At 55.2% G+C, this 23,922-nt stretch overlaps 1 protein-coding gene across 2 annotated transcripts; it reads left to right on the plus strand.

The window, feature by feature from the left end:
• Nucleotides 1-238: 238 nt before the first annotated feature.
• On the plus strand, nucleotides 239-23,884 carry RRBP1 (ribosome binding protein 1). Of its 2 annotated transcripts, XM_068186622.1 has the most exons (23): nucleotides 239-396; nucleotides 5,944-6,645; nucleotides 9,411-9,559; nucleotides 9,747-9,869; nucleotides 10,639-10,791; nucleotides 11,245-11,363; nucleotides 12,139-12,292; nucleotides 13,942-14,080; nucleotides 14,421-14,608; nucleotides 14,772-14,809; nucleotides 16,363-16,453; nucleotides 17,058-17,150; nucleotides 17,500-17,592; nucleotides 17,694-17,774; nucleotides 17,872-17,961; nucleotides 18,391-18,483; nucleotides 19,389-19,460; nucleotides 19,644-19,739; nucleotides 20,184-20,267; nucleotides 21,825-21,908; nucleotides 22,363-22,461; nucleotides 22,899-23,042; nucleotides 23,321-23,884. In XM_068186622.1, exons 2-23 carry the CDS (start codon nucleotides 5,964-5,966, stop codon nucleotides 23,357-23,359), a joined length of 2,904 nt encoding a protein of 967 aa, XP_068042723.1. In that variant the 5' UTR covers nucleotides 239-396; nucleotides 5,944-5,963; the 3' UTR covers nucleotides 23,360-23,884. The 2 variants fall into 2 exon arrangements, with proteins under 2 accessions (XP_068042723.1, XP_068042724.1); XM_068186623.1 differs by lacking the exon at nucleotides 22,899-23,042.
• Nucleotides 23,885-23,922: the final 38 nt, after the last annotated feature.

The raw sequence follows: 23,922 nt of genomic DNA on the forward strand, positions 1-23,922 counted from the left end.
AAAACAGGCTCCCGCTGGGGCTAGGCATCTCTCGGGTCCAATCTGCTCCCTGGTGCTCACACCCAGCCCTTGAGCAGGGTCCCCACCCTACGGAGTGGGGAGCACGGAGCACCACCCTACCGCAGGCTGGGCGCTCCCCGGGTCCCCGAGCCGCGCTCTCCCCGCTGTGCCCCGGGGATGAGGCTGGCAGCCGGGGCACGCTGGGCCCGGGGCACAGCCCCGCCCGGCCCGGCCCGGCCCGGCGCGCTGAGTGGGCCCCGCGGCGGAGCGCGGGGCGGCGGGCGGGACGCCACGGGGCGGGGCGGGACGCGGCGGCCGAGCCCGGCGAGACAGCGGCGGAAAGTGCCACGACTCCACACGGCCGCGGCGGCGAGGAGGGACCGCGACCCGGCACGGGTGGGTAGGGGCGGCGGCAGCCCTTCCTTCCTTCCTTCCTTCCTTCCTTCCTTCCTTCCTTCCTTCCTTCCTTCCTTCCTTCCCTCCTTCCCTCCCCCGGCCCCTTCCCCGAGCACCGCTTCCGCGATCCCTGCGCCCGCCCCGCGCTGCCGGCGGGACCCCCGGCCCCGGCGCTGCCCCCGGCCCCGGCGCTGCCCCCGGCCCCGGCGCCCAGCGCGCTCGGAGCGGGCCGGGCCGGGCCGGCCCCGCGGGGAGCGGCGGCGGTCCCGGCGCGGGTCCGCTCCGTGCGGCGGGGCCGGCGGATGAATGGCCCCGAGCGCGGAATGGCGGCGTGTGCGGGCAGGGCGAGCTCCGGGCCCCGCGCTGCCCCCGGCCCCAGCGCCGCCGGGTGACCATTACTGATCTGATTAACCCCGCTTGCACAAGGTCCCGGCGCTCGGGCCGCTGTGCCCTGTCCGCTTTCCTTCCCAACTAACCCCCCCTTCCCCGGCGAAACTCTGCTGGCACCCGGGGCCCCCCGGCAGCGCGGAGCTTTTAGACAGAGGCACCGGCCCCACAGGCGGAGACCCCGGCCCGCCGTGGGCTCCCCGCAGCCGGGAGGCGGGCAGCCTCCCCGCGGGTCTGCGCCGCTCCTCGCCCTGCCGGGGAAGCGGTCCAGCGGAAGAGCGTGTGCTGCACACGTGGCTGAGCCCACGGAGGAGTGTCCGCGCCTGCCGTGCCAGCTCTCACCTTCGTCGAAGCCCCGCATCAGCGGGAAATGGCTGGAAGGAGTCGAGGCTACCCGGGATGTGAGCCCCAGGGAGGAGCTGATGAGAACCGGCAGTGAAATGCCTCTTCGGGCCAGGGAGGGGAGAGAAAATTGCTAATAGCCGCTGCAGAGTTCAGTCAAGCTGCAGCTGTGTCGTGGTGCTGTTACACTCTTCTCCTATATACACACTTATTTTCTGCCTGTTTTCTCACTCCTGGGCTCAGGAAGGGAGCTGGCAGCGCTGCTGGCCAGCACAAGCCAGCTGGCTGCTGTTGCCAGAGCTAATGGAGCACTAAGACACGTTCAATTAAGTCGAGCTATAACTGTTGACGATGGGCTGATCTGGAGTTGCTGTGTGGAGTAGCACATGCTGCTGGGAGGCTGGAAGTGCACAGTCACTTACACAGAAAATGTATTTAAACAGAGGCTGCTGGCAACGTGGGCAGGAGCTGCTCACGGTGGGCAGGAGCTGCTCACGGCGTGCAGGCTTTTCTCGTTTGTTTTTGATTTTTGTCTCTATTGCAACAGGGTGGAGAGAAAACCTCCAGGAGAAGTATCTGGTGATTGTTTTTTTATCTGCTGGCAGTGCTGTTGCTGATCAGGCCTCCCAGCTCCCTTGTCCTTGCCCTTTCCCTCCTTTTTTTTAAGCTGCTGGGATATGTAGAGGAAAGGAAGCTGCAGGAGCTTCACAGGCAGGCATTGCTGTGGGTTATGCAGAGCCTGTCTGTGGGAGCCCAGTTCTCTCTCTGCCCTCTGGCCCCTCATCACCCCTGCTGCACTGCTCTAAACTGAGATGCCACCTTCACACCATGGCAAAGTGGAAGCCTTGGATTGCAGGGGGTCAGTGTCCTGCTTGCAAAGAGCATCTTTTCCTATCTGCAGCACCTGTTGATGCCAGGAGGAGATAACATGTATTTTCCTTTGGCTGTGGGAAGAAATAAGATGTCCGTAGTTACTGCACAGCCTGACTCTTCCCTTGCTTCTGCCCACCTGTTGTGTGGCCTGGGTGATTTAAACAAGGGGTGGTGGAGAGCTGGGTCTTAAAGATGCTCAATTCCCATGGATTTCATTTATGGGAGAACAGGCTGAACAGGTGGCACGGCTCCAGCCTGGTTTTTGCCACAGCTGTCAGTGACAAATGTGACCACAAGACACTGAGCATGGCCCCGGTGCTGTCATGTCACATGTCTCTGGGTTGGTTCATCCTGGAAATTGTTTAGTGCTGGAAAACCAGCGAGGCTGAGTGCTTTTCTGGTTCTGCTTCCTTAGGGCGAGTTGGACTTTTGCTCAGGTCAAACAGAGGTGGCTGCATGTGCAGGGAGGGGAGGGAGGTCAGGTCTCTTGGGCTGTTATCTGGGAATTTGGGAAGCTTGGTGGATAACAATAAAAAGCCGCAGGAGTGGAAGAGTCAGAGCACAGCATTTCAGCCAGCTCCTTTACATGAGAAGGCCAGGTGAATACCAAGTGAAGTTCACCTTGTTCCTGTTCTGACGGTGGGGAGAGGCTTTACCTGGACCAGCTGTTTTGGGGAAGGAGTTTGTGTATGGAGATATTAGATGATTTCTGCTGTTTTGGCTGGGAGAGGAGTGGAGGATGCTCCAGAAACGTCATGGAAGTAAATGTGCTCAGTGTTGGATGTGAACTTGGTATTTTGAGCCTGGACTCTGATGACTGCTGGTGTCCACTCACTTCTTGGGCACACAGCCTTCTCCCGGGCAGATGGAAAAATGCCATCATAGGAGTGACGCCCCGTGGAGGACCAGAAGCTACAGAAGGGAGGATCGTGAAGTCTCTGAGCCTTTCCCAAGCGTGGCTGTCAAGCTGAACATGTGAGACTCCCTCTGGTGCCCTATTTTGCTATGTCGTGGGTAAAACATGGTCCAGGTGATAACCATGGAGGGCTTTCCTGCCAAAGGGCACATGTGCTTGCGAGGGGGATGGTGCCTTGCTGTGCAAATCCAGCAGCAAACTTCCAGCCCTTGGAAGGGCAGAGGTGGTAAGGTCAGGAAATGTCAAAGCACAGCTTCTCTCCTGGGTGCTAACACTGTGGGATAAATGCTTCTGGCATCTGTGCACCAGGAAGTTCCCGTAGGAAGACTTTTCCTTATCCCCCAAATGCCAAGGCCAGCCTGGCTTGATTTAAGCTCGTGTGGCTGTCTCTGCCCCGCTGGAGAGATGGGCTCATCCCTGAACAAGCTGTTGGGCTGGTGGTGCCAAGTCCCGGGCACGGGAGGAGCCCTGCAGGTGGAACTCGCTGCTCGGAGTCAGCGCCGGGGCTGCGGGGCACGAGCGCTGGGACAGCACCAAGGTTTGCCATGGCAGTGCTGCTGGCAGGGATCAGCCCCTGGCTGGCACCTCTTGCTCCTCCTGTGCATCTTCTGCCGGCACATCTGTCCTCAGGAGCAGCGTGGGGTCTCCCTGCTGGAGCAGTGGGAGCTTGGATGGCCTCTCCGAGCATCTCGGCTGCTTTCAGGAGCTCTGGCAGCTGCCAGGGCTCTTTTGCAGGTGCACGGCTCCTCGGTGCTCTCAGCTGCTTTGTTCCTGTATTGCTTTTGGTCTGGAGGGGGTTACTGGGGTGCTTTTGTTTCGCTAGGAAGGACTTTAGTGCTCATTTACATCCTTATCTCGCCCTGCCTTTAAAGCAGGAGGCAAGGTACAGGCAGCTTTTACTGCAGCCCATGGAGAGCTGGGTGAGGCTCTCTGTGAGGGAGAGAGGGTATGGGGCTCTGGAAGGGCTTCTGGAGACAGTCCTGTGGGGTTAGGAGTGGGCAGGCACACGGCTCTGGTGCCATGGTGCCACATCTCACCCACCTCACCACCCCTGTCTCTGTCCTCTCATCCGTCCCTCACCACCCCTGTCTCTGTCCTCTCATCCATCCCTAGTGGAGATTAGGATTTCTTGCCCCATTCCCATCCCCTGTGGCTCCATCAAGCTGCTTTGGAGGGTGGCAGTACCAGCTGATGGGGTTGGAGTGCATTTGTCAGCACTTGGGGATGCCCTTGCCCCAGGCTGGAGCAGCAGATTTTTATCTAGATTTGAAACCGTGGTGCTGTGAGGTCAGGAAGGGCTTACTTTTACAAATATGTTGAGGTTGCTGGGTGAGGTCACCTTGTTCTGGCCCTAAAACAGCTCCTGGGTGCTTTGGTGTTGCCCTAAACCTGGCACAAGATCAGGGGTACGTGTTTTCCAGCCCTACTTTTTATTTACTGACAGGGACAGGAATTCCAGTCCTTTTCACACTGTGGGTTAGGAATTACCTGTCTGTCCTGGTTGGGACCATCCCAAAGCAATGCTCCCTAGTCAGGAGGCCGTGACTTGGCACCAGCTGTGCTGGGATAGAGTGGGCTGAGGCCATTCAGGTGCAAGATGGCCAGGGTAGGTGTGAAATAGTAACAGGTGATGCCTGCAGTATCAGCTGGGATCTCCAGCGGTGCCCTGGGGTAGAAAATTGGCCCTGACAGGGCTGGCTGGTTCCAGCTGGCATGGAGAGCCCTCCTGCCTGCCAGCTTCTCTCTCTGCTGCTTTACCTGTCGTGCTTGGAGAGGTGGGCAGGGAGAGCTGGGCTACAGCATCCTTTCCCAGGCAGATTGGGTATCTCCAGTGGGAGATTTGCAGCTCCTCCCAGCTCTGCACCCCCTGCTTGAGTGCTGGAAATGAGTTTTCACTGCACTGTCCCCACCTCCAGCAGCTTTGAGCTGCAGATTCAAGTTTGCTGCTCCAGCTCTTAGAAAGGAAGGGCCTCTGAGGTGTCTCCCTGCAAGCACTGAGGTTTGAAAAGATGCTGATCTCCTTAGTTTTATTCTTATTTTTGCCTCCTCCCCTTCCAGCCTGTCCCTCCCTCCCTTCCTCCCTCCCTCCTCGACCCACAACCCCTTAAAGAGGAAATTCGATAATGTCAACAGTTAAGTGTGGGGATGAGAACTCCTGGTAGCTGAGGCCTTTCTGCATTCTGCTAATTCTCTTTTGAGTAACAATGATGAGGAACCACAGCCATGGCAACTCCTGGAAAACGTCCCTTCCCAGATTAACTGCCTGACACCAGCAGCTGGGGGATTGTGAGCCACCTCAGAGCCACGGGGAAGTGATGCCCTGGTGGATGAAACGCGTGGATGGGCCAGAAAAAATTGGCTTTGAAACCAGGATAGGTTCAAGTAGCCATTAAGAGGAGTGGAGATAGCAGCATCTTTCCAAAGGTGTGGCTGAACCCTGCTTGCCAGAGCTCAGAGCACACAGTGTGGTCTCTGCTGCTGCTCAGCAGCAGTGTACAGCTGGGAAAGGCAAGAGGGAAGGGCTGCTGCAAAGCTTTCTCCTTCCGGGGGATATTTTATCCCAAAGATGACACCTGGATGTGTGTCTGGGGGCAGTGAAAAAGCCAGGTGCTCCAGGGAAAGCCCAGATTTTGGCCAACCTGCTCCCAGCAGTCTGAAAGTGGCCTCTCTTACTGCTGCAGGTACGGCTTAATGTTGGACAAAACCACCCCACTGGACACAGAGTGCAGCTCATGGCTGTCTCTGATTGCATCCCTGTTTTTTTTAATTCCTTCTCTTTGGTTCTTCTGGAGGTGAAATTCAGTCACGAAGGTACAGCTGGACCCCTGTGCATGGGCAGTGTATTAGAGGAGCACAAACTCGGGGTTGTGCAGGCGGGTCAGCCTGAGCCACGTGAATCTGGAGTGTTCCTCTTCTCAGTGCACGGTGCATTGGAAGGCACAGATGCCCATGTGAAGACCCTTCTCAGAAAAGCCATTGCATTTCTTTCCTCCCCTCCTGCCCCTAACTGTTGTCCTGGTGTCTTGCAGGCACAGAAGAGTGAGGCAGGATGGATGTGTACGACCCTCAGACGCTGGGTGTTATGGTCTTTGGAGGCTTCATGGTGATCTCGGCCATCGGGATCTTCCTGGTGTCCACCTTCTCCATGAAGGAGACCTCTTACGAGGAAGCCTTGGCCAAGCAACGCAAGGAGCTTGAGAAGACCCAGCAGCAGAAATTAGAGAAAAAGAAGAAAGAAAAACCAGTTGAGAAAAAAGGAAAAGCAAAGAAAAAGGAAGAGAAACCAAATGGAAAGATCCCAGAGCAGCAGCTTACTCAGGAAGTGACGGACCCTCCCAAGGAGGTGGTTCCTGAGCCTGCTGTGGTGCCTGAGCCTGTAGCCGTTGAGACTCCAATTGCAGCCGTGGCAGTTGTCCCTCAGGAAAAGGAGAAACCTGTTCCATCACCTAAGGAGAAGAGGAAGAAGGAGAAGAAGGTGGCAAAGGTAGAGCCTGCTCCTAGCCCGGTGTTGGCTCCGCCCCCTGCCAGCATCCCCAAAAGTTCTCCCGTGCGGGAGGTGGCCCCTAAGGAGGTGCCCGTTGTGGCAGTGCCCCCAGTTGGCACTCAGCAAAGTGCTCCGGTCATCAGTTCTGTCACCGTCAAGAAAACCGAGGCTCTTCCAGCCCAGGAGGACCAGAAGCATGATGGACCTGCCAAGAAAAGGGCTGCGTCCAAGAAGAAGAGCGAGCCAGGTAAGGCCAGACTCCTGTGCCTGTATCCCTTTGGTCCAGCACACGGGTGTTGGAGAGTTACAGGTTCCGCTGGGGTTTGTGTTACGGGCTCTGCAGATGGGAGTGAATGAGAGCTGCATGTCCCTGTCCTGGGAGGGGGGCAGCTGCCAAGGTGCTGCACATCGGGGTGGAAAGCCGGGATGAGGTGTTTTCCCCATAGAACCCTGACTGTTGGAGGTCCAGAGGCGCTCTTCCACACTTCTCAGTGGAGCTGGGTCACTGCTAGCCTTTCCTCCTCCTTTGGTGGAGGTGAAGAAGGATTCTTTAAGCAGACAGGATGGATGGAGTTTTCATCCTGCAGGGGATTGATAGTAATTGGAGGGAGGTGACTTTGGGTCTGTCACAGGGAAAACTGGCCCATCATCAGTCGTGCCTTACTTGATTGATTCAGAGATGGAAAAGATCAGGTGGTCCTGAACTCTGCAGAGTATAAAAAGGTGTAGGGAGGGGAAAATCGGCTCTCTTGCTGAATTCTTGCCTCTCATTGTAGCAGTGGGAACAGTTTGGGATTTATTTTTGGTTAAGGGATAATTACGGGCACTAAAAACGTGAATGCTTTCAGACCTGTGGAAGGGTTCCTGTGTGGACACATGGCAGAAATCTCTCAGGTGTTCTCTAAGATGTCATGTGATGTGCATGGATTTCTTTCTTTCTTTACCAAAAAAAAACCCAATCCACCAAACTAAAAGACATCCCTTCTTGCTGCCCTTCTGCAGCACATCTAAACCTGCTGTGCAGCCTGGCAGTTTCCACACCCACATTTTGGAAGAGGGCCTGCTACTCAGCAGGGCATTTGCAGCTGCTGGGTTAAACCCCTTGAACCTGCTCTTCGGAGGAAAGGATTTTACTAGAGGCCATCTCCACACAGTGATGGGGTTTGGAGTGGTGGCAGAAGGTGCTCCTGGAGGGTATTGCAGGGGTGGTGGTGGTGGGGAAACTGGAGGTGACTGGTTTGTTGCGTGCACCCCTGTGAAAAACACGGCCCTAAATCCGAGCTGTAAGAGCTGAGGGAATGTGGCTGGGAGGTGACCTCTTAGCATTTGTTAAGCTGGGAGGTTTTTGGATGCTCCAAACTTAGATTCCCTTGGGTATGAAGTGCCAATCCTGCATGTCCTGAAAGCGAAGAGTGATGTCTTAGCTGCTCCCGTGGGATTTTGCAAAGGAAAGCTCTTGGTAGGATTTGTGCCGTGAAGCCGACTGCAGTTTGACCAACGTGTTCGAGCAGCTGTGGTCTCTCCTCCTCAAATGCAAAGGAACAAATTATTCTGTGGCAGATAAAAATGGGTGTTCAAAGTGTTCAAGGACGCGTCCTCAGCGCTGAAACAGATGGCAAAACTGACAGGAATGGCTTGGGGTATTTTTCTCCTGCGACTCCACCTGGAGGGGGGCGGAATTCCGCAGTTCCGCTTGGTGTGTCCCTGCACGCCGCAGGGCTGAGCCAGGGATGCCATGTGCTGTCCTGCAGCCCTGCGGTTGCCAGCAGGAGTGAAGTGTGAGCCAAGCCTCGGCCGGGCTGCCCCGGCTGTGCTGCTGGGGGGCGGCTGTGGCTGGGGACACACACACGGCTGCTGCCAGGGCTTGGCACTGCCCTTCCAAAGGGATCTACCAGAGATCACCGAGCAGTTACTGTCACTGGCCAGACAGTCTCCACTTGGGGAAAACTAATTTATTCCCCATTAAAATAGATGAGAAACAGAGATATTTTTTTTTATTTTTTTAGAAATTAAAACAATGCCTTCCCCCCCGCCCTTATTCCCAGGCTCAACTTCACTCCTTCCCTCCTGACTCCTCTGCCTCCCATCCCTGAGTGGTGCAGGAGGATGGGGACTGTGGTCAGTTTGTTACAACCACCTTCTGCATCCCTTTCCTCCTCATACCTTTCCCCTGCTCCAGTGTGGGGCCTTCCCTGGGCTGCAGTCCTTTGGGAGGGACCTTGTCCAGCGTGGGGTCTGTTCTCTAGAGGAGAATCTCTGCTCCAGCACCTGCAGCACCTCCTCCTCCTCCTTCTTTGAACCTTGCTGCCTGGGGCATGCAAAGCTTTGTATTCAAGAGACTCTGGTGTTAATGACTTCAGGGGCTCTGGAGCTACTGGACTCCAAACTGCTTTTCCTTCTGTGGTTTCCTAGAAAGATGAGCCCACAGGGCCATAGATACATGCAGGAACCCCTAAACCTGCCTGCCACCCTCTGTGTATTGTGACCATGTTCACTGAGGTCTCTACCACAGCATCTTGGTCCCTGATGCTCCCTGGGTTTCCCAGGTTTGCAGGGCAAGGGTTGGAGCCACGTTGCTCCCTTAGCAAAGAGCTGGAACAAACTTGGCTGGTGAAAAGTGGGAGATGACCTCACTGTCACCGGCACCACTGTGTGGAGTGACATCCTTCAGCAAGGCTGTATTTTGGTGTGGTCCAGCTTCTGATGCCTGACCTGTCTGAGTCCCCTGGCATTGGCAAAGCACTCCCAGCTCCTGCTGAGGGTCTCTCCGTTTGGTAGAGGGTGGTGGCAGGTGCTGGGACCAGTTGTTGAGCCAGGCAGAGGTGACACGTGTGTGGTGTCATCTCCAGCACTTCTCTTGCTGTTCTCCCTCAGAGGGGTACCACATGTGACTCTGGAAATCTGGGTGGATGATGGCTTGAGATGGCAGCTGTGGGCTTGAAGCCAGCTGAGATGATAGAATATTTCTGCTGTTGTCCCCAGAAGTCCCAATCCCTCCTCTCTCCTCCCTAGCACCCACGGATTCGGATGGGGCCCTGTACCTGCCCTACAAGACACTCGTGTCCACGGTCAGCAGCATGGTGTTCAGTGAGGGGGAGGCCCAGCAGCTCATCGAGATCCTGACGGAGAAAGCAGGAATCATCCAGGACACCTGGCACACGGTAGGGCTCTGCTGAGCCTCAGGAGGTGCACGGGGAGGGAAGGCACCCCCTTTTCAGGCAGGCTGGCCCTGAGGAAGAACAGAGCTGAAATTTCCCTGGAGCAGAGGGCAGGATGTCGCGCGCGTGGGGTGCGGGGGATGGCTCTGAAGGTGCTGGTCCCCGCTGATGTGCCGCCCCGTGCTGGCAGGCCACGCAGAAGGGTGACCCGGTTGCCGTCCTGAAACGCCAGCTGGAGGAGAAGGAGAAGCAGCTCTCTGCCGAGCAGGAGGATGCAGCTGCTGCCAGGAACAAACTGCGGGAGCTGAGCAAGGTAAGCCCTGGGTGGCTCTCCTGGCATCTCTGGTGTGGCCTCTGCTCACGGTGGCTTTCCATGTGCCTCCTGCTCCCCACATCTCAGCCCCCCTGATGGGGCTCTTCATCTGTTAGCTGTTTTCTTCCCAAAAAGAGGAGGCGATCCCCCCATGCCCTCCTCTCTTGGGCCTGCTCCAGTTTGGGGAGGTGCCAGCCCAGAGAACCACAGGGTAGTGCCTGTTGGCAGCCATGGGAGAAGCAGAGGAAAACCCTTTCTGTAAGAGATGGCAGCTTTCTCTTCCTTCAGGGAGAAAAGCAAATCCTGCCTCATTTCAGCTCCCCTGAGCTGAGATGGTGCCTTAGTAAGGAACCTGATCCTAATTACAGTGCCCTTCCCTGACTCAGCCCCCTGCCCCCATGTCTTTTTGGGTGTTGAAGGCAGAACAGATCCCTGCCATGCTGAACTTGTGGCTGTCAAGTCCATCTGCTTCATTTTTCTTCTTTGCCCCAAACGTTGTGTGATGTTTTTTATCCTGGGGGAGGAAAATAAAATTCCAGGTGTCTTACTCCTTTCTCTTAGCTGGCCCAACATGGAACAACAGTGGCATCCAGTGGCCACAGAGCCCAAAACAAAATGCAGGAGGAAATGTAAGTGCTAAATGTACCTGGGCGTGGGGGCAGCAATGAAAGGGCGAAACTTTGTAGTCTGCTGAGCTAGGAGGCCACATCCTCTTAAAATGGGGAAACCTGTGCTCTAGGGACTAACTGGGGGCCTCCTTTCCTGGAAGGAGCTGGCAGCCGAGCGGGCCAAGGCGGTGGCCGTGGAGGGCAAGCTGAAGGAGCAGCTGCTGGCCCGCGAGCGGGAGATCGTGGCCGTGCAGGCACGCATGCAGGCCAGCTACCAGGACCATGTCAGCGAGACCCAGCAGCTCCAGGGCAAGGTGAGCCCCAGGCTGTGCTCTGCACCTGCCTCCTTCCTCTGCCAGGTGGCTGCCGGTGGCACAGGTGTGACATTCTGGAGAAGGCTGAGCGGCGGGAGGGGGCGAGACCCTGTGGTGCCCCTGGGCCGTGGTGCTGAATTTCCCCCCCAAACCCCTTTAAGGGCCCCCTAAACACCCCTTAAACTCCCCCAAATCCCTTCCCAAACCCCTTCAGGTCCCCCTACACCCCTGTCAGACCCACTTAATACCCCTCACACTCCCTCCAGATGTCTTTGGAGAAGAGGCACGTTGGAGCATCTTCATGGGATGTCACACCCCTGAGGGCTGTCAGCATCAGCAGACACTTCCTTGCATTGCCAGTCCCTCCTGCTCATCTCTTGGGCTTCTACAGGGACAGAAAAAGGGGCAGCAAATGGGCTGGTGGTGGCATTAACCCCTGTTGGGCTCCTCTAGATCCGGACCCTGCAGGAACAGCTGGAGAACGGCCCCAACACGCAGCTGGCTCGCCTGCAGCAGGAGAACTCCATCCTGAGGGATGCCCTCAACCAGGCTACCAGCCAGATGGAAAGCAAGTAAGGCTGGAGGAGGGGCAGAGCCTGGGGCTGCCCTCTGGCAGACTTTGGCTTGACCACCCCCTTTCCCAAAGGTACCTCTGCAGACACCCCAACTAGCTGGAGGGGAGGAGGGAATGGGGGAGGAAAAGCTTGCCAAATGGCTTTTGGGGGTACACCAGGAGAAACTAGGGTGTTCTTCCCAAGTGAAAGGGCAGGGAATCCCTCTCTCCTTTGGGGTCACCTGTGCTGATGCCAGATGCAACAGGCAGTGGAGGGGGCAGAGGGGATCAGAAGGCACTATGGTGTTTTTCCCCCATAGGGGAGCTCCTCCTCTCAAACTTGAGAAGAAATGCAGGCAGCTCTTTGATGGGAGTGATGCTGCAGAGAACAGAGCCCAGCCCAGCGGGTGCAGAACAAATAGGAGCTAGGTAGAAGAATTTCACACTCCTTTTTATAGACAGTCTGAAATGACTGGTGATTAACAGCAGGCAAATTATTACAGAGTGGACTCCAGCTGTAGTGTTTCCTCTTGTGTCTGGGAACACACATCCACGTGTCCTCTACTTCATAAGAAAGGAATGTCTCCTGTGACTGAAACGGGGCTTTTAAAAAGTGATTTGTTGGCTCTTTCCACCCCCTCCCTGAAGGACCAGGAGTGTCCTAGAAGCAGGCAAACAAAGTTCACCATTTCAGGTCCTGTATCAGGCCCACAGGAGGATGTGTTTCCCCCAGCCAGCACCAGGGAGGCTTGGCTGGCCTGTGGGCTGAAGTAACCCTGCTCCTGTTGCTGCAGGCAAAATGCTGAGCTGGCCAAGTTGAGGCAGGAGTGCAGCAAGCTGATGAAGGAGCTGTCTGAGAAGTCAGAGGTGCTGCAGCAAGAGGAGCAGCAGAGGAAGAGCTGGGAGATCAAGGCGACGGCCTCGGAGAAGCGAATCGAGCAGCTGCAGGTCAGGCAGGCGCCGGCAAACCCCCTCCCCTTGCAGGGCTGGGTGGCTGAATGGCAGGGGATCCGTGCACTCGGCAAGGGCAGGGAGGGAGGTGAGTGTCCACGGCTGGGAAGGAAGCTGCCTGGCAGGCTTCCTGATTGCTCTCCCCTCCGTTAGCTTGTCACATTCCCTGCGGCCCTTGTGTCATCACCGTCAGAGCCCAGTGCGCAGGATGCCCTGGCTGAAGCCATTCTTCAGAGAGCAGGTGCTCTCTCTCTCAAACTCGGATGGTTTTAAGCTTGTTGCTCTCTCTCCCTGGTGTAGGAGATGGAGCTTTGTGGCTTTTTTGGTTGCCAGCAGGGAGTGGCTGGGTTTGGGGTTTTGAGGGGTGTTAAAAGGACACCTCCCAGGCAGAGCCTCTGAGCACACAGAGGTGTGTTGCTGGCAGGCAGGCTGTACTCACACAGGGAAGAGCATCTTCTTGGGATGTTGCCAGTGCTCCTGCTGGGATCCTGCTAGGGCGTTGATAAGCTGTGTGCTGGGAGCATTGATCCTGGTGTAGCAGACACGGTGAGGGATGTCTCTGAATTGCTGTGACCTCTTCAAGAAGGGGCTGTGGTGGAAGAGACCTTTATCTGCACATGCCAAAATAGTTTTGTAGAGGAGTTCCTAGAGCAAGGGGCCTTCCATATCCTTGCTCTTAATTTTTTGTGTGCCTGAGGATGTAGCTCTCCTTTTGGTGGGCTGCATTTGGCTCCTGCTGCTTTTGCAGGTGAGGAGCTAGGAGGATGATGTGAGCTCACAGCTGGTGTGAAGGCAGGAGCTGCCTCTCTGGCTCAAAGCAGGAGCTCCTAGACATACTTTTGGGAGAACTCCAGGGCTGTCAGCTCGCTGCACTCCTTAAATGCTAATTAAATAAATCACACTAGCTGACTCTAAAGTCAGGGATGTGCTTAAGGTGCTAAGGAGAATGTGTTCCACAGTAATACCTGGAGCTCTGAGCTGAGGATATTGAGTCAAATCCTCAAAAACCAGAGCAGCTCTGCTTTCCTGGTGATGCTGAAAGCATCCCTTGGACAGAGGCAGGCCTGCTGGTTTACCTCTTCCCGTCCCTGCCATGCAATGCAATTTTTCTCCGTCTGCAGGGGTGCCACTTGTACCTGTAAAGCTGCAACTCATCCTCCTCCTCCTCCTTTGCCTTCCCCCTCAAAAGGCCTGCCCTTGCCAGCCTCTTCCTTGCTGCTTTCTGTGATGGAAAATAAAAAGTATTCCCTGGCCCGAACTGCAGAGACAATTCCTCCTCCTGTGGAAACGTGGTTGGGTGTCTCTGTTCTGCAAAGCCCCGTGCCAGCACCTCTCCTGCTGCGCTGGGGCGGTTTCAACCAGGGCTCTAGGAGGTTTTTCAGAGCTCTCCAGAGGAGAGGTTGGCCATGGAATTGGCTCAGGACTGAGACATTTGGGTATTGTCTGCTTCCCAATGTGAGGGCTGGCACGGGATAAAATGTGAGCACAACGCGTGGTGCTTCGTGTGCAGGGGAGCTTGGCGGGAGGATGACGTTCATCCCCTGAAACACAGCTTAAAAATAAGATTATGTGGCACATGAAGCTTGGCTTCAAACTGGCTGGGGTGTCCGTCATGCTCCAGCAAACCTTCTCTTCCTGCCCTGCAGGCTTACCAACGGGAGGCAGAGGTGATGCTGCAGAAGAGGCTGGATGAGGTCAGCGACGAGCTCCGCAAGACCCAGAGCAGCTACAAGAGCCTGTTGGCGGATGCAGAAAAGACCAAAGGGCAGCAGCAGAGCATTGCTGGTGAGGAACTGGGATCAGCACGGGGACAGCTGTAGGGCAGACTGGAGGCTCTCAAAAGAGCCTGGAGGAGCCATTGGGGCAGGGCAGGACAGGTAGATCCAGGGATGAGTTAGGCTGCCTGGTGTGGTTGTGAGCGAGACACGGGCTGGTCCGTGGTTCTACCCCAGCGTGTCACTCCAAGCCTCTCTCCTGTGCTGGCCTGCATCCCTGCCTGCCCTTTCTGTGCCTCCTCATAGCATCCATGGCCAAGGCTTCTTTGGCCAAGATCCAGAGCAGGGTGGGGAGTCTCCAGGTTTGTTTGCACCTGCCCGACTGTGTTTATCACCCTTTCCTCCAACAGAGCTGCAGGCCAAGCTGCTGAGCTCCGAGGCAGAGGTTAAAAGTAAGCTGCTGGAGTTGGACAGTGTGAAAGGGAAACTGCAGGATGCCAGCTCAGAGAATACAAAGCTTCTGGAGAGGATCAAGTCCATCGAAGCTCTGCTGGAGGCAGGCCAGATGCGGGAGGCAAAAAAAGACAGAGACCTGCAGGTTGTGTGCTCGTTTAGTTGGGGCGGGAGGAGGGGAGTGAGTGACACTGCTTGCACAATCCCTGAGTTATCTTTGCTCTGGGATCCTGTCTGGGATGCCACAGAAAGGGCTGACCTGTATCACGTGCCTGGGGCAGGTAATCACAGTGCTTTCTCTCTTCCAGGCAGCCAATGAAGCAGAAATGAAGCAGCTGCAGTCAAGGTGGGTCCAGGTGCACATCTTGCAGTGGCACCTCCAGCTTGCTGTCCATGTGTCCCAGGCTTCCTCGAGCACTGAGCCTGTGGCTGAGGGCTTCCTGCCTTCCAGCAGGCTTAGGGCTACCCAGCTGGGGAGTCAAGGTCAATCCTGGCCAACAGTGCTGTGTAAAATATTAATTGGCTCTGGTGTTGGCCCCATACAGCAGCCAGTCCATTCTGAAGGAGGACTGAATTGCAGGCAGGCACATGGAGTCTGGCCACTCCTGCAGAACAGGAGGCTCTGCTGGTGTTGCTGCTGGGTGTGCGATGTCTCTGGTCCAAGTCCCTGCTCGAGGCTGGGCCAACCAAAGGAAGTTTTTTTAAGATGTTTCCAGGTATCTCCAGGGATGGAGACTCACCACCACTCTGGGCCCCTATTCCAGTGTTAGATAACCTCTTCCCCCACCCCCCAGCACAGAAAGGTTTCCTGGCATTTAACTGGAGTTTCCCAAGTCATGAATCCTGCCTGTTGTTCCTTGTCCATGTGCTGGGCACCTCCAAGAAGGCCCAGGCTCTGCGTGGGGGCAAGATTTCTCAGATGCCCCCATTGCCAGCAAGCATCCAGCATCCCTCTAAAGGAAGGCATCTGTTGAGTTGTCCTGAGACCCCAAGAGATGTGTGTAGTTGTTCTCAAAGACCTGAACCTTGGTTTGCTCAAACTGAGGGTTGTAGCAGCACATTTCTCTCTCAGGATTTTTCATAGAGGTGTACAGAGAGAAAGAAAGAGAAAACAATTTCGATTTCTACTCCTTGTTTTTCTCATGTGGACTGTGCTTAAAAAATAGTTTACCTTGAGTGATTACTTGATTAGATTCTGGTGAAGATTGTTTGGGCCTGATGGCCAATCAAATCCACCTGTGTCTAAACTCTCAAGAATGAAGTCACAAACTGTGAGTAGTTAGATATGATAGAGAAAATAAGTATGTAGTTTTAATATCTTCCTTTATATAGTACATTAATGTAGTATAGTTATAATAAAGAAATCATTCAGCTTTCTAAGCTAATGTTAAACATCATCATTTCTTCCCATTGAGTTCATCTACATTTTACAGTAGAGGGTCCCTTCAGGGCAGATGGGGGATCTGAGGGTGTGGAGGGAACCTGCAGCTCTCTGCTGTCTGGTTGGCCGCCCTGATTTAGGGTTACTCAAGGTAGTGGGATGATACTTTCACAATGCAGAGCTGCGGGCTCTCTCAGCCTGATGAGCCAGGGATAGGAGCAGCCCCAGCTGTGCAAGCCAGAATTCCTGGCCTTTGCATTGGGTTGCTTCTTCCTCTTTTTGTGTGTGTACAGCCAGCCAGTTAAGTGGTTGCTTTTTATTGCTGGTAAGGGGGTAGAAGACCAGATCCCACTCCAGTATTGCCATGGCTGTGGTTTTCAGTCCTGCTCCCTCTTCCTCCTGCTGTGTGTAGATCCCAGAGCAGACCAGGATAGGAAGGGCTGTGTCTCCATCTCGGGAGCTTGCTGCCCGTGAGGGAGGTGACTGCTCAGGCTCACTCCTGCATTCTGCCCTTCCAGACTCCAGGAGAAGACAAACCAGCTCTCAGCCTTGGAAAGGGAAGCCACACAGCTGCGGGAGGCAGTGGAGCAGCAGAAGGTGAAAAACAACGTAAGTGGGTGTCAGACAACTCATCTTGGTCACCTCCTGATGGCTGCAGGGTGTGGCCAGAGGCTCTTGCAGCCCCACAGAGCCCTGCAGGTATTGCCTCATCTGCCAGAGAGCAGGAATACCCCTGGCAGGCTGTGGAGCTGCAGCTGGTGGGCTGCCTGAGGTGACATGTCTGTCCTTGTTCTCTTGGAAGGTTTAGGACCTGGTAAGCCAGAGAGATCCTACCTTGGTAGGGCCAAGGCAATCTCTGAGAAGGCTCCTTCACACCTTCCTGCTCCTTTGCTCCTTATCCCTCTACTGCAAGGTGGTGACACTTGTGTGGAGGCCACCTTGCATCCCTGCACTTGGCCTGTGTCCCTTGCAGGCATCCTGAGCTTGCTTCTGGAGCTCCTGTCCCATCCAGGGCACTGCCAGAACAGTGGGGGGTGTGGAGCCCCTGAAAAGCCAGGGGAGAAAGGAATGCCTGTGGGCATGGGATGGAAGACTCCTGACCAAACCCCGTTCCCTAAGCAGAGGCTTTGAAATCCCCTGCAGTGCCAGCAAGCAGCTTTGTGGCCCGTGGCATGGCAGGTGGCTTATTGCCCTGTCTGTGTGGTCTCCACAGGACCTTCGGGAAAAGAACTGGAAGGCAATGGAAGCACTGACCACGGTGGAGAAGGTGTGTGAGGAAAAACTGCTCGCTGCTACCAAGGCAAAGGTGAGCCTGGCGTTTCCCTGGTGTTGGAAGGGAAACATTCAGCTTCCCCAAGCCCCCAGGGGGGCCTGCCCTGGTTTGCCTGCCTGCTTAGGAACAGTGCTGGCCCAACTCTTCTGCAAGCTTCTCCAAATTTTTTCTTGAGAGCAGTGCATCCCTGGTACTGGTCATGGCTGGGGAACCAGGGACATGGTTGGACTGGAAGTGACGCTTTTGTGGTTCCCAGCACTAGCAGTTTTCTGTGTTGGCTGGTTTCCCCAGCCCTGTAGGCACAGAAAAGCAGGACCAGTGTTGTCAGCCTGGCCAGCAGGTGCCCAAGACCCCCATCCATTGCAGTTTGTCCCTCTCTCAGGAGGAGCTGGCCCAGCAGCTGGACGCGCTCCAGACGCGAACCAAGCAGACGCTGCTCTCCGCCCTCCCGGGAGTCACCGTGTCCTCACAGCAGGTGGGACAGCCTTCCTCAGACCTCCCCAGAGCCTCTCCACCTGGGAAGGAGAGAGGTCTAAGCATCCTCCTCCTTTCTTGTTCTCTTTTTTGGGAACTCAGGATTATGACACGTGGCTACAGGAGTTTAAGGAGAAGACCGTGGGTGTGCTAAAGCAGCAGATGATCACAGCAGAGCCACCCGTAAGTGATGGCTGGAAAGTGGAGGGGTGAGGGTGTGCTGGAGGGTCACATGTGTCTTCTTTTCATCTCTCTCTCCTTCCTTTCCCTCTCCTTTTAGGATTCAGCTCTTAAATTAAAAGAGGCGGAGGAAGCGCAAAGCACTTTACAGGCAGAGTGTGAGCAGTACAGAACGATCCTCGCAGAGACTGTAAGTTCCTGCCCTTTGCACTGTGTTGGCTTCCCACTGGAAACCCCTCTGGAGAGGTCTCCTGTCAGCGCAGGCTGCCCACGAGCTCAGGGTGGGCATCCCTTGGTGCGCTGGGGGAGCTGCTGTGTGGTAGAGTATTTTCAGTGAGACAGAGGAACAGGATGAAGGAGAATTTCTAGAGCTCTTCTTCAGCCTAATTGTGTTGGAAACCATGCTGGTGGTGATGGGATGAGACGCAGCAGGGTCTCTGATGCCTGGGGTGGTTGAGCCAGAATAGGGATGAGGCCCCACCTGATTCTAATTCTGTCACCTGTTGTTTGGCCCAAATCCTTGGAGAGGCTTTGAGTGTGCCAAGGCTTCCAGCCCTTGCCCTGCTCAGCCTGGTGGGGGCTGAGGGAGGCTGGGGCTCAGCTGAGGCTTTGCCCACAGGAAGGGATGCTGCGAAACCTGCAGAAGAGCGTGGAGGAGGAGGAGCAGGTGTGGAAGGCAAAGCTCACAGCCTCTGAAGAGGAGCTCCAAAAGGTGCGTGTTGCTGACCCAGCTGGGTTTGGTGCACCTGGAGCTGGACTTCCAGGAGAAGGGGATCTCTTGGCTATAAATTGGTGGGTGTCCCTCAGCATTCCTGCCATTCCTGTGAACACCGAGACACAGGAACTTCCTTTTCTTCCCAAATCTACCCCTCCTGTCACCAAGCCAGCTGACAAAAAGCCCACCTCATGTAGAATCTTCCCTCCTGAATGCAGAGCTGAGATTGAGCTGTTTTCCGTGGTCTGGCTGCTCCCCATCCATCACGTGGGGTTTTGGAGTTAACTGGGACTGCGGGGAGGTGGGGGAAGCTGTTGTACAAGAGACGTTTGATTTCTCAGCCCACTGCTGGCTCACTGCTGAGGGCTGGTGTGGGATTGCACAGGGTGACGTGGCCACTGGTGGTGTTCGTGATGGGAAGAACATCTGGTGCCTAGGGCAGTTCCCAGAGCAATCCTGCCTCTTAGTGGAGAGGGGGTGAATTCCTCCTTTCCAAAACCTTCAGCATCTGTAGAGTCCTCTTCAAAAACCAGCCTGGGTTTAAGTGCTTTTTCTGGCAGCTTGGCCTCTCTTTATAATGAAGTCCTTGCTACCTCATTGGAAAACTGCTGCTTCCAGACCAAAAAGTGCTTTCAGCAGGAAGCTTGTGCTGGATCTGGTGCTGGTTTCTCGGGTGTTGAAACCTGACTGCAGCCACCTGAAAGGCTGCAGGCAACAGCTGTTGCCTTGCTCTCCACCATTTATGGCCTGTGCGTGTTAGACGTGTCCTCCCTGGGAAGGAGAGCTCCATCCTACCCTTGGATGGGTACAGGATGAAGCGGGAAAGGTGGGAGTCAAACAGCAGCCAGTTTTTGATTGAGCCAGAGGTGCTCAGTGTCCTTCTCTGATCCTTTCTGCTTCAGTCACACCTGCAGCTGAAATCCCTGGAAGGTGTGGTGGAGAAGTTGAAAGCAGATCTGCAGAGCACGGATCAGGTGAGGTTTCTGGGGAGGGGATGTCTCTGCACGGGTGCCAGAGAGGTGCACGCTGCGCTGGGGTTGAGTCAGGCCCCATCTCCTAACTTGCCTTGGGGAGGGCAGACTTTAGCCGTAGGATGTTTGGCATATGTTGGACCTCAAGCAACCAACCGCCTCCTGCTTTCCTCTCTTTTAATGCAGCTAAAGGAATACACCTCTCTTCTGGAAGCACAACTGGAAAATCACTTGGAGACAGCCAGCTCCGAGCGCCAGAACTACACAAAAGAAGTTGAAGCTGTGAGTGTGGAGGCTGCTGCCTTCTTCAGCTTTTTCTAACCCTGACTCCATGTTTTGAGGATTTGAGGAGTATGCTGGGCATCTGGGAAATGCCCCAGGGATCTGCAGCTTTGCAAAGAAAGAGGAAAACAGATGGAGATGGTTGCTGCAGTCTGGGTTGCAGACTCCTAAAGCTAAGAGTCATGGGCAAGGTGATGGGTCATGGAGATCTCTATGGAGGTGCTGTCTGCTGCTCCTAGGTGGTCTGTGTGGTTTCTGTGGCTCAGGTGAGACAGACCTGTCCCATGGCTGTATTTGCTTGAGCAGGCAGGTCAGCATGTGATGACACCATGACCTCTTTGGGAAGATGCTGCATCATAAAAAAACTTCCTTGGGCCAAAGAGTTCCTAAACCAAGTGCATTAAAGGAGTCGAGTTTTTTTTCCTTTCTTTTCCTCCTTGGCAGCTGAGGCAGCTCTTGTCAGAGTCCCAGGAGCAGCTGGAGGCAGCAAAGACTGAAACACAGAAGCAGAGCAAGGAGCTGGCCCTGGTAAGGAGGGACCCTGGGAGATGCTCTGCTGGGTCCTTGGGGCTGACTTGCAAAGCAGCTGTGGGGCCAGCACCCTTCCTGTGGGCTGGGGGAGGGCAGGAAGGCACAGCCGTTGCATGGGCTGGCCTGGTGCTGCTGGGGACCTCACGGTCAGAGCCGATTGCTGGCACCCAGGAGGAGATTTTTATTTGCCTGTCTTTCCTCCCATGGTGGGGTGGGAAGGGAGGGAGAGCAGCAAGGCTTGCTCAAGCTGGTGTGTAGCAAAAAAACCCAGCTGCCCCACCACTGGGCACTTGTCACAATACCACCCTGGGGCAGGGGTTTGGGTGTCCGTCCCTCCATCCCTCCATCCCTCCATCCCTCCATCCCTCCATCCCTCCATCCCTCCATCTCTGAGCAGATGAGGTAGAATCATTTGCTCTGCACCCCTGGGAGCTGTTGAGCCTGCAGCTCCCAGGTCAGATACCACTCTGCGGCTCTGGCAGGAACTGAGGTGGTTTTCCAAACGTTCCAGCTCGTGTGCAAGCCAAAGAGCTGGCAGGCTTTGTCTGTAGGCCCCTGTGGCTCGTGTGAAGGTATGGCACAGGGATGTGTCACTGAGCCAGGCTTGCTGCTCATCCCTCAGGTCAGGCAGCAGCTGCGGGAGGCGAAGAGCCACGTACAGGAGGGAGAAGTAGTGGGGTTATAAGCTGAGCCAAGTGAGCCTGCAGCCCTCGAGGTGAGGGTGGGGAGGCCACTCCTGGGAAGGCTCTGACCCTTAACCACGTCCCACGTCCTGTGTCACCATCTCTCACCGCATGGAGAACTGCACTCAGCTCTGCTCAGGGCTGTCCCAGCTCTGTTGTGTTCCATCCTGTGCTGGGGGGCAGCCAGCCCAGCACCCCCCCATTAACCATGTGTCCTGTGCCCATAGGGAACGCAGCAGTTGGCTTTCATCAGGCTGTTCCCCTTGGGAGCCCTCTGGCAAGCTTTGGGTGATGCAGGCAGGACATGCTGAGAGCCCTTGGGCAGCACTGCCATGTGACAGTGACCTGTGGGTTCAGAGTCTCCTCAGGGGAAGGGGACAACACCCTGGCAGAGCTGTGCCAGGATCCCTTCCCAGGCAGGGAGGATTAGGATTGCAGAGGCTCCATAAATCCTGCTGCAGCTGGGCTGAGGGCATTAGCAGCAGCTGTTCCCTTCCAGGCTGACACCTCTCACCAGAGGCAGTGCTCTCTCTTTCTCCTTCAATCCTGTTAACTGTGGAGCCTTCTCCCAGTCATGGGGGCCTGCCAGGCACTTCTTTCTCTATGGCTTGCCTCTCATCCCACATCCCAGCTGCTGCTGCCTGAGGAGCAAAAAAGAATTGGGCAGTGCTAAGGCAGCCCCAGGCTTGGCATCAGCAATCTCCCTGCAGAGTGGGGATGCTTGTACCTATTGCCCTTTGGAGCTGCGGGGAAAGCTTCTGGTTTTATTTCTTCCGTCCAGCCCAGCTCTCCTGATGATGTCCCTGCTAGCTCATTTCTTGAATCTTTTTAAAATTTCATTTCTGGGTGTTTTCCCCTCTTCTCAACACAGTTGAAAACCCAGCTGGAGCAGAACGAAACGCTGGCGGAGAAGGAGCAAATGCTGCGGCAAAAGCTGGCACGGGAGCTGGAGGAGGTGGGTGTGGGCGAGGAGGACACCAGGGTTTGCAAAGCCTTCCTGGATTCTTGGCTGCTAATGGAGCCCAGGAATTAATTAATCTGAAGGCTTTTCCCCATCACTGTCCACACCTTAGACATCACTGTGAGGCGTTCCCTCCCACATCTGAAGGACTTCTTACAGCAGCTGTGCTAAAGCCATGTGGCATCACTGCCTCCCCAAATTCAGCTCTCCCAGTCCCCCCCTGTCTTGTGCCAGCTTTTTCCTTGGAGGGTGACGGGCTTGAGCTGGGTTTCCTGCTGCTCCAAGTGAGCAGTGCCATCTCCCTGGTGGAAGCAACGCCCTGTGTGCCTGCAGCACCCAACTCTTCAGCAGGACACACCCGGCGGGCACTCGGGGCTGGTTGGAGCAGCAGGCGTGGGAGGTGCTGGCACTGTTGGCTCCTGTGCTCACCGAGTGTGTCCCTTTCCAGGCCCAGAGCTTAGCACGCAGCTTGCAAGCAGAGCTGGAAAAGCTGAGACTGGCTGAACATGCAGCAGCTTCAGACAAGGAGGAGGCCCAGCAGCTCAAGGTGAGTTGGCTGTGCCATGACAGCAAAAGGCAGGACCACAAGCAGGATTTATCATTTCTGAGGACTGAGGAGCGAGGCCCATCCCATGGTTACCCTGCAGGAGAGGGCTCAGAGCTCAGCGTGGCTGAAGGACAGCAGGGCCACAGCCACTGCATCCTTGCAGACTGAGATCAGTGGGATGCCCTGAGCAAACACTCACAGGCTGGGCTTTTCACACACTGGGAAACCATCCAGTCCTAGCCCACGGCATCTCCAGGGATCCAGAGAGCTTTGGGGCGTGCCTGTTCTCCCTGTTGAGGTGGGGACTGGTGTTCCCCTGGCCTGTGCTGAGACAGCTTGGTGCAGACCCGAGGTGGCCTGAGGTGTTTTGTAGGGGGGAAGCTCACCAGGTGGCAAAGGGAGGCTGAGGCAGGTGCCTTCTTTTGACTGCCATGTAGGAAAGACTTGAAAAAGAAAAAAAATTAACAAAGGACCTGGGCCAGGCAGCAACCAAACTACAGGAGCTACTGAAGGTTTCCCAGGACCAACTGGCCAAAGAGAGAGAAATGGTGAAGAAGTTGAAAGAACAGCTTCAGGAAATGGTACTGGTGGTGGCCATGTCCCTCCCCTTGATGCTGGTGGAGGCCCTGGGGCAGTGTGCAGCAGGCAGGGTTTAATAGTGGAGGCAAGGTGGTCCTTGCTGCCAGAAACCATTTGGGTGGCTTTTGGGAAACGCTGAGACCACACGAGATGGTGGTCAAGGTCCTCCCTGCCCCACAGGCAGGACCTGGCCCATCTGTGAAATGCTTTGGGCCTTGAGCTGCCATGAGAATAAGGGTGAGGCCCAGCTGAGTAACCCACTTCTTTTTTCGTTCTCCAGGGGAAAGAGGACAGTTCAAAGGAAGGGACTTCAGTGTGATGAGTCTTCACCCTGGACCTTACAGTCAACTTACCAAAATGCCTTACACATTCCTAAAAGTAAAAATTTATGCTAAATTTACTGTAGATAAAAGATACAAGCCATTAGTGACCCAAAACCTAGTTTTGAAACTTACGAGAAAGCATACCAAAAAAATCCAAAAAACCAACCAGTAAACACTGCAGTTTGTAAGAAAATCTTCACACTGTTTTGTACAACTCTTCGTTTCCTGGGGAGCTGCTGTGGCCACGCCAGGCACGCGCTGGGGCTTCACCCTCCTGTTCCAGCAGAACCCACCAGTGTGTGAAAAGGGAAGATTGTGCTTGTACATCAACCAGTGCAATTATAGTTATATATTTTTTTCCTTATTTTTTTCTTTTATTTTCTTTTTTTTTCTTTTTTTTTTTTTTGAGTGAAAGGAGTGTGAAAGTAAGACCCACCATGGAAGGGTGCCCTCTTGGATGGGTGGCTCTTGGCACGTGTATTTCTGGCTGTCGATGCAATTAAAATGATGTAGTGAAGAGAGCTTGTCTTTGCTTTATTTTTCTTGGAGGTTAGTTTGT

This window comes from Anomalospiza imberbis, chromosome 3, assembly GCF_031753505.1.
Source record: "Anomalospiza imberbis isolate Cuckoo-Finch-1a 21T00152 chromosome 3, ASM3175350v1, whole genome shotgun sequence".
NCBI classification, from domain to species: Eukaryota; Metazoa; Chordata; class Aves; order Passeriformes; family Viduidae; genus Anomalospiza; species Anomalospiza imberbis.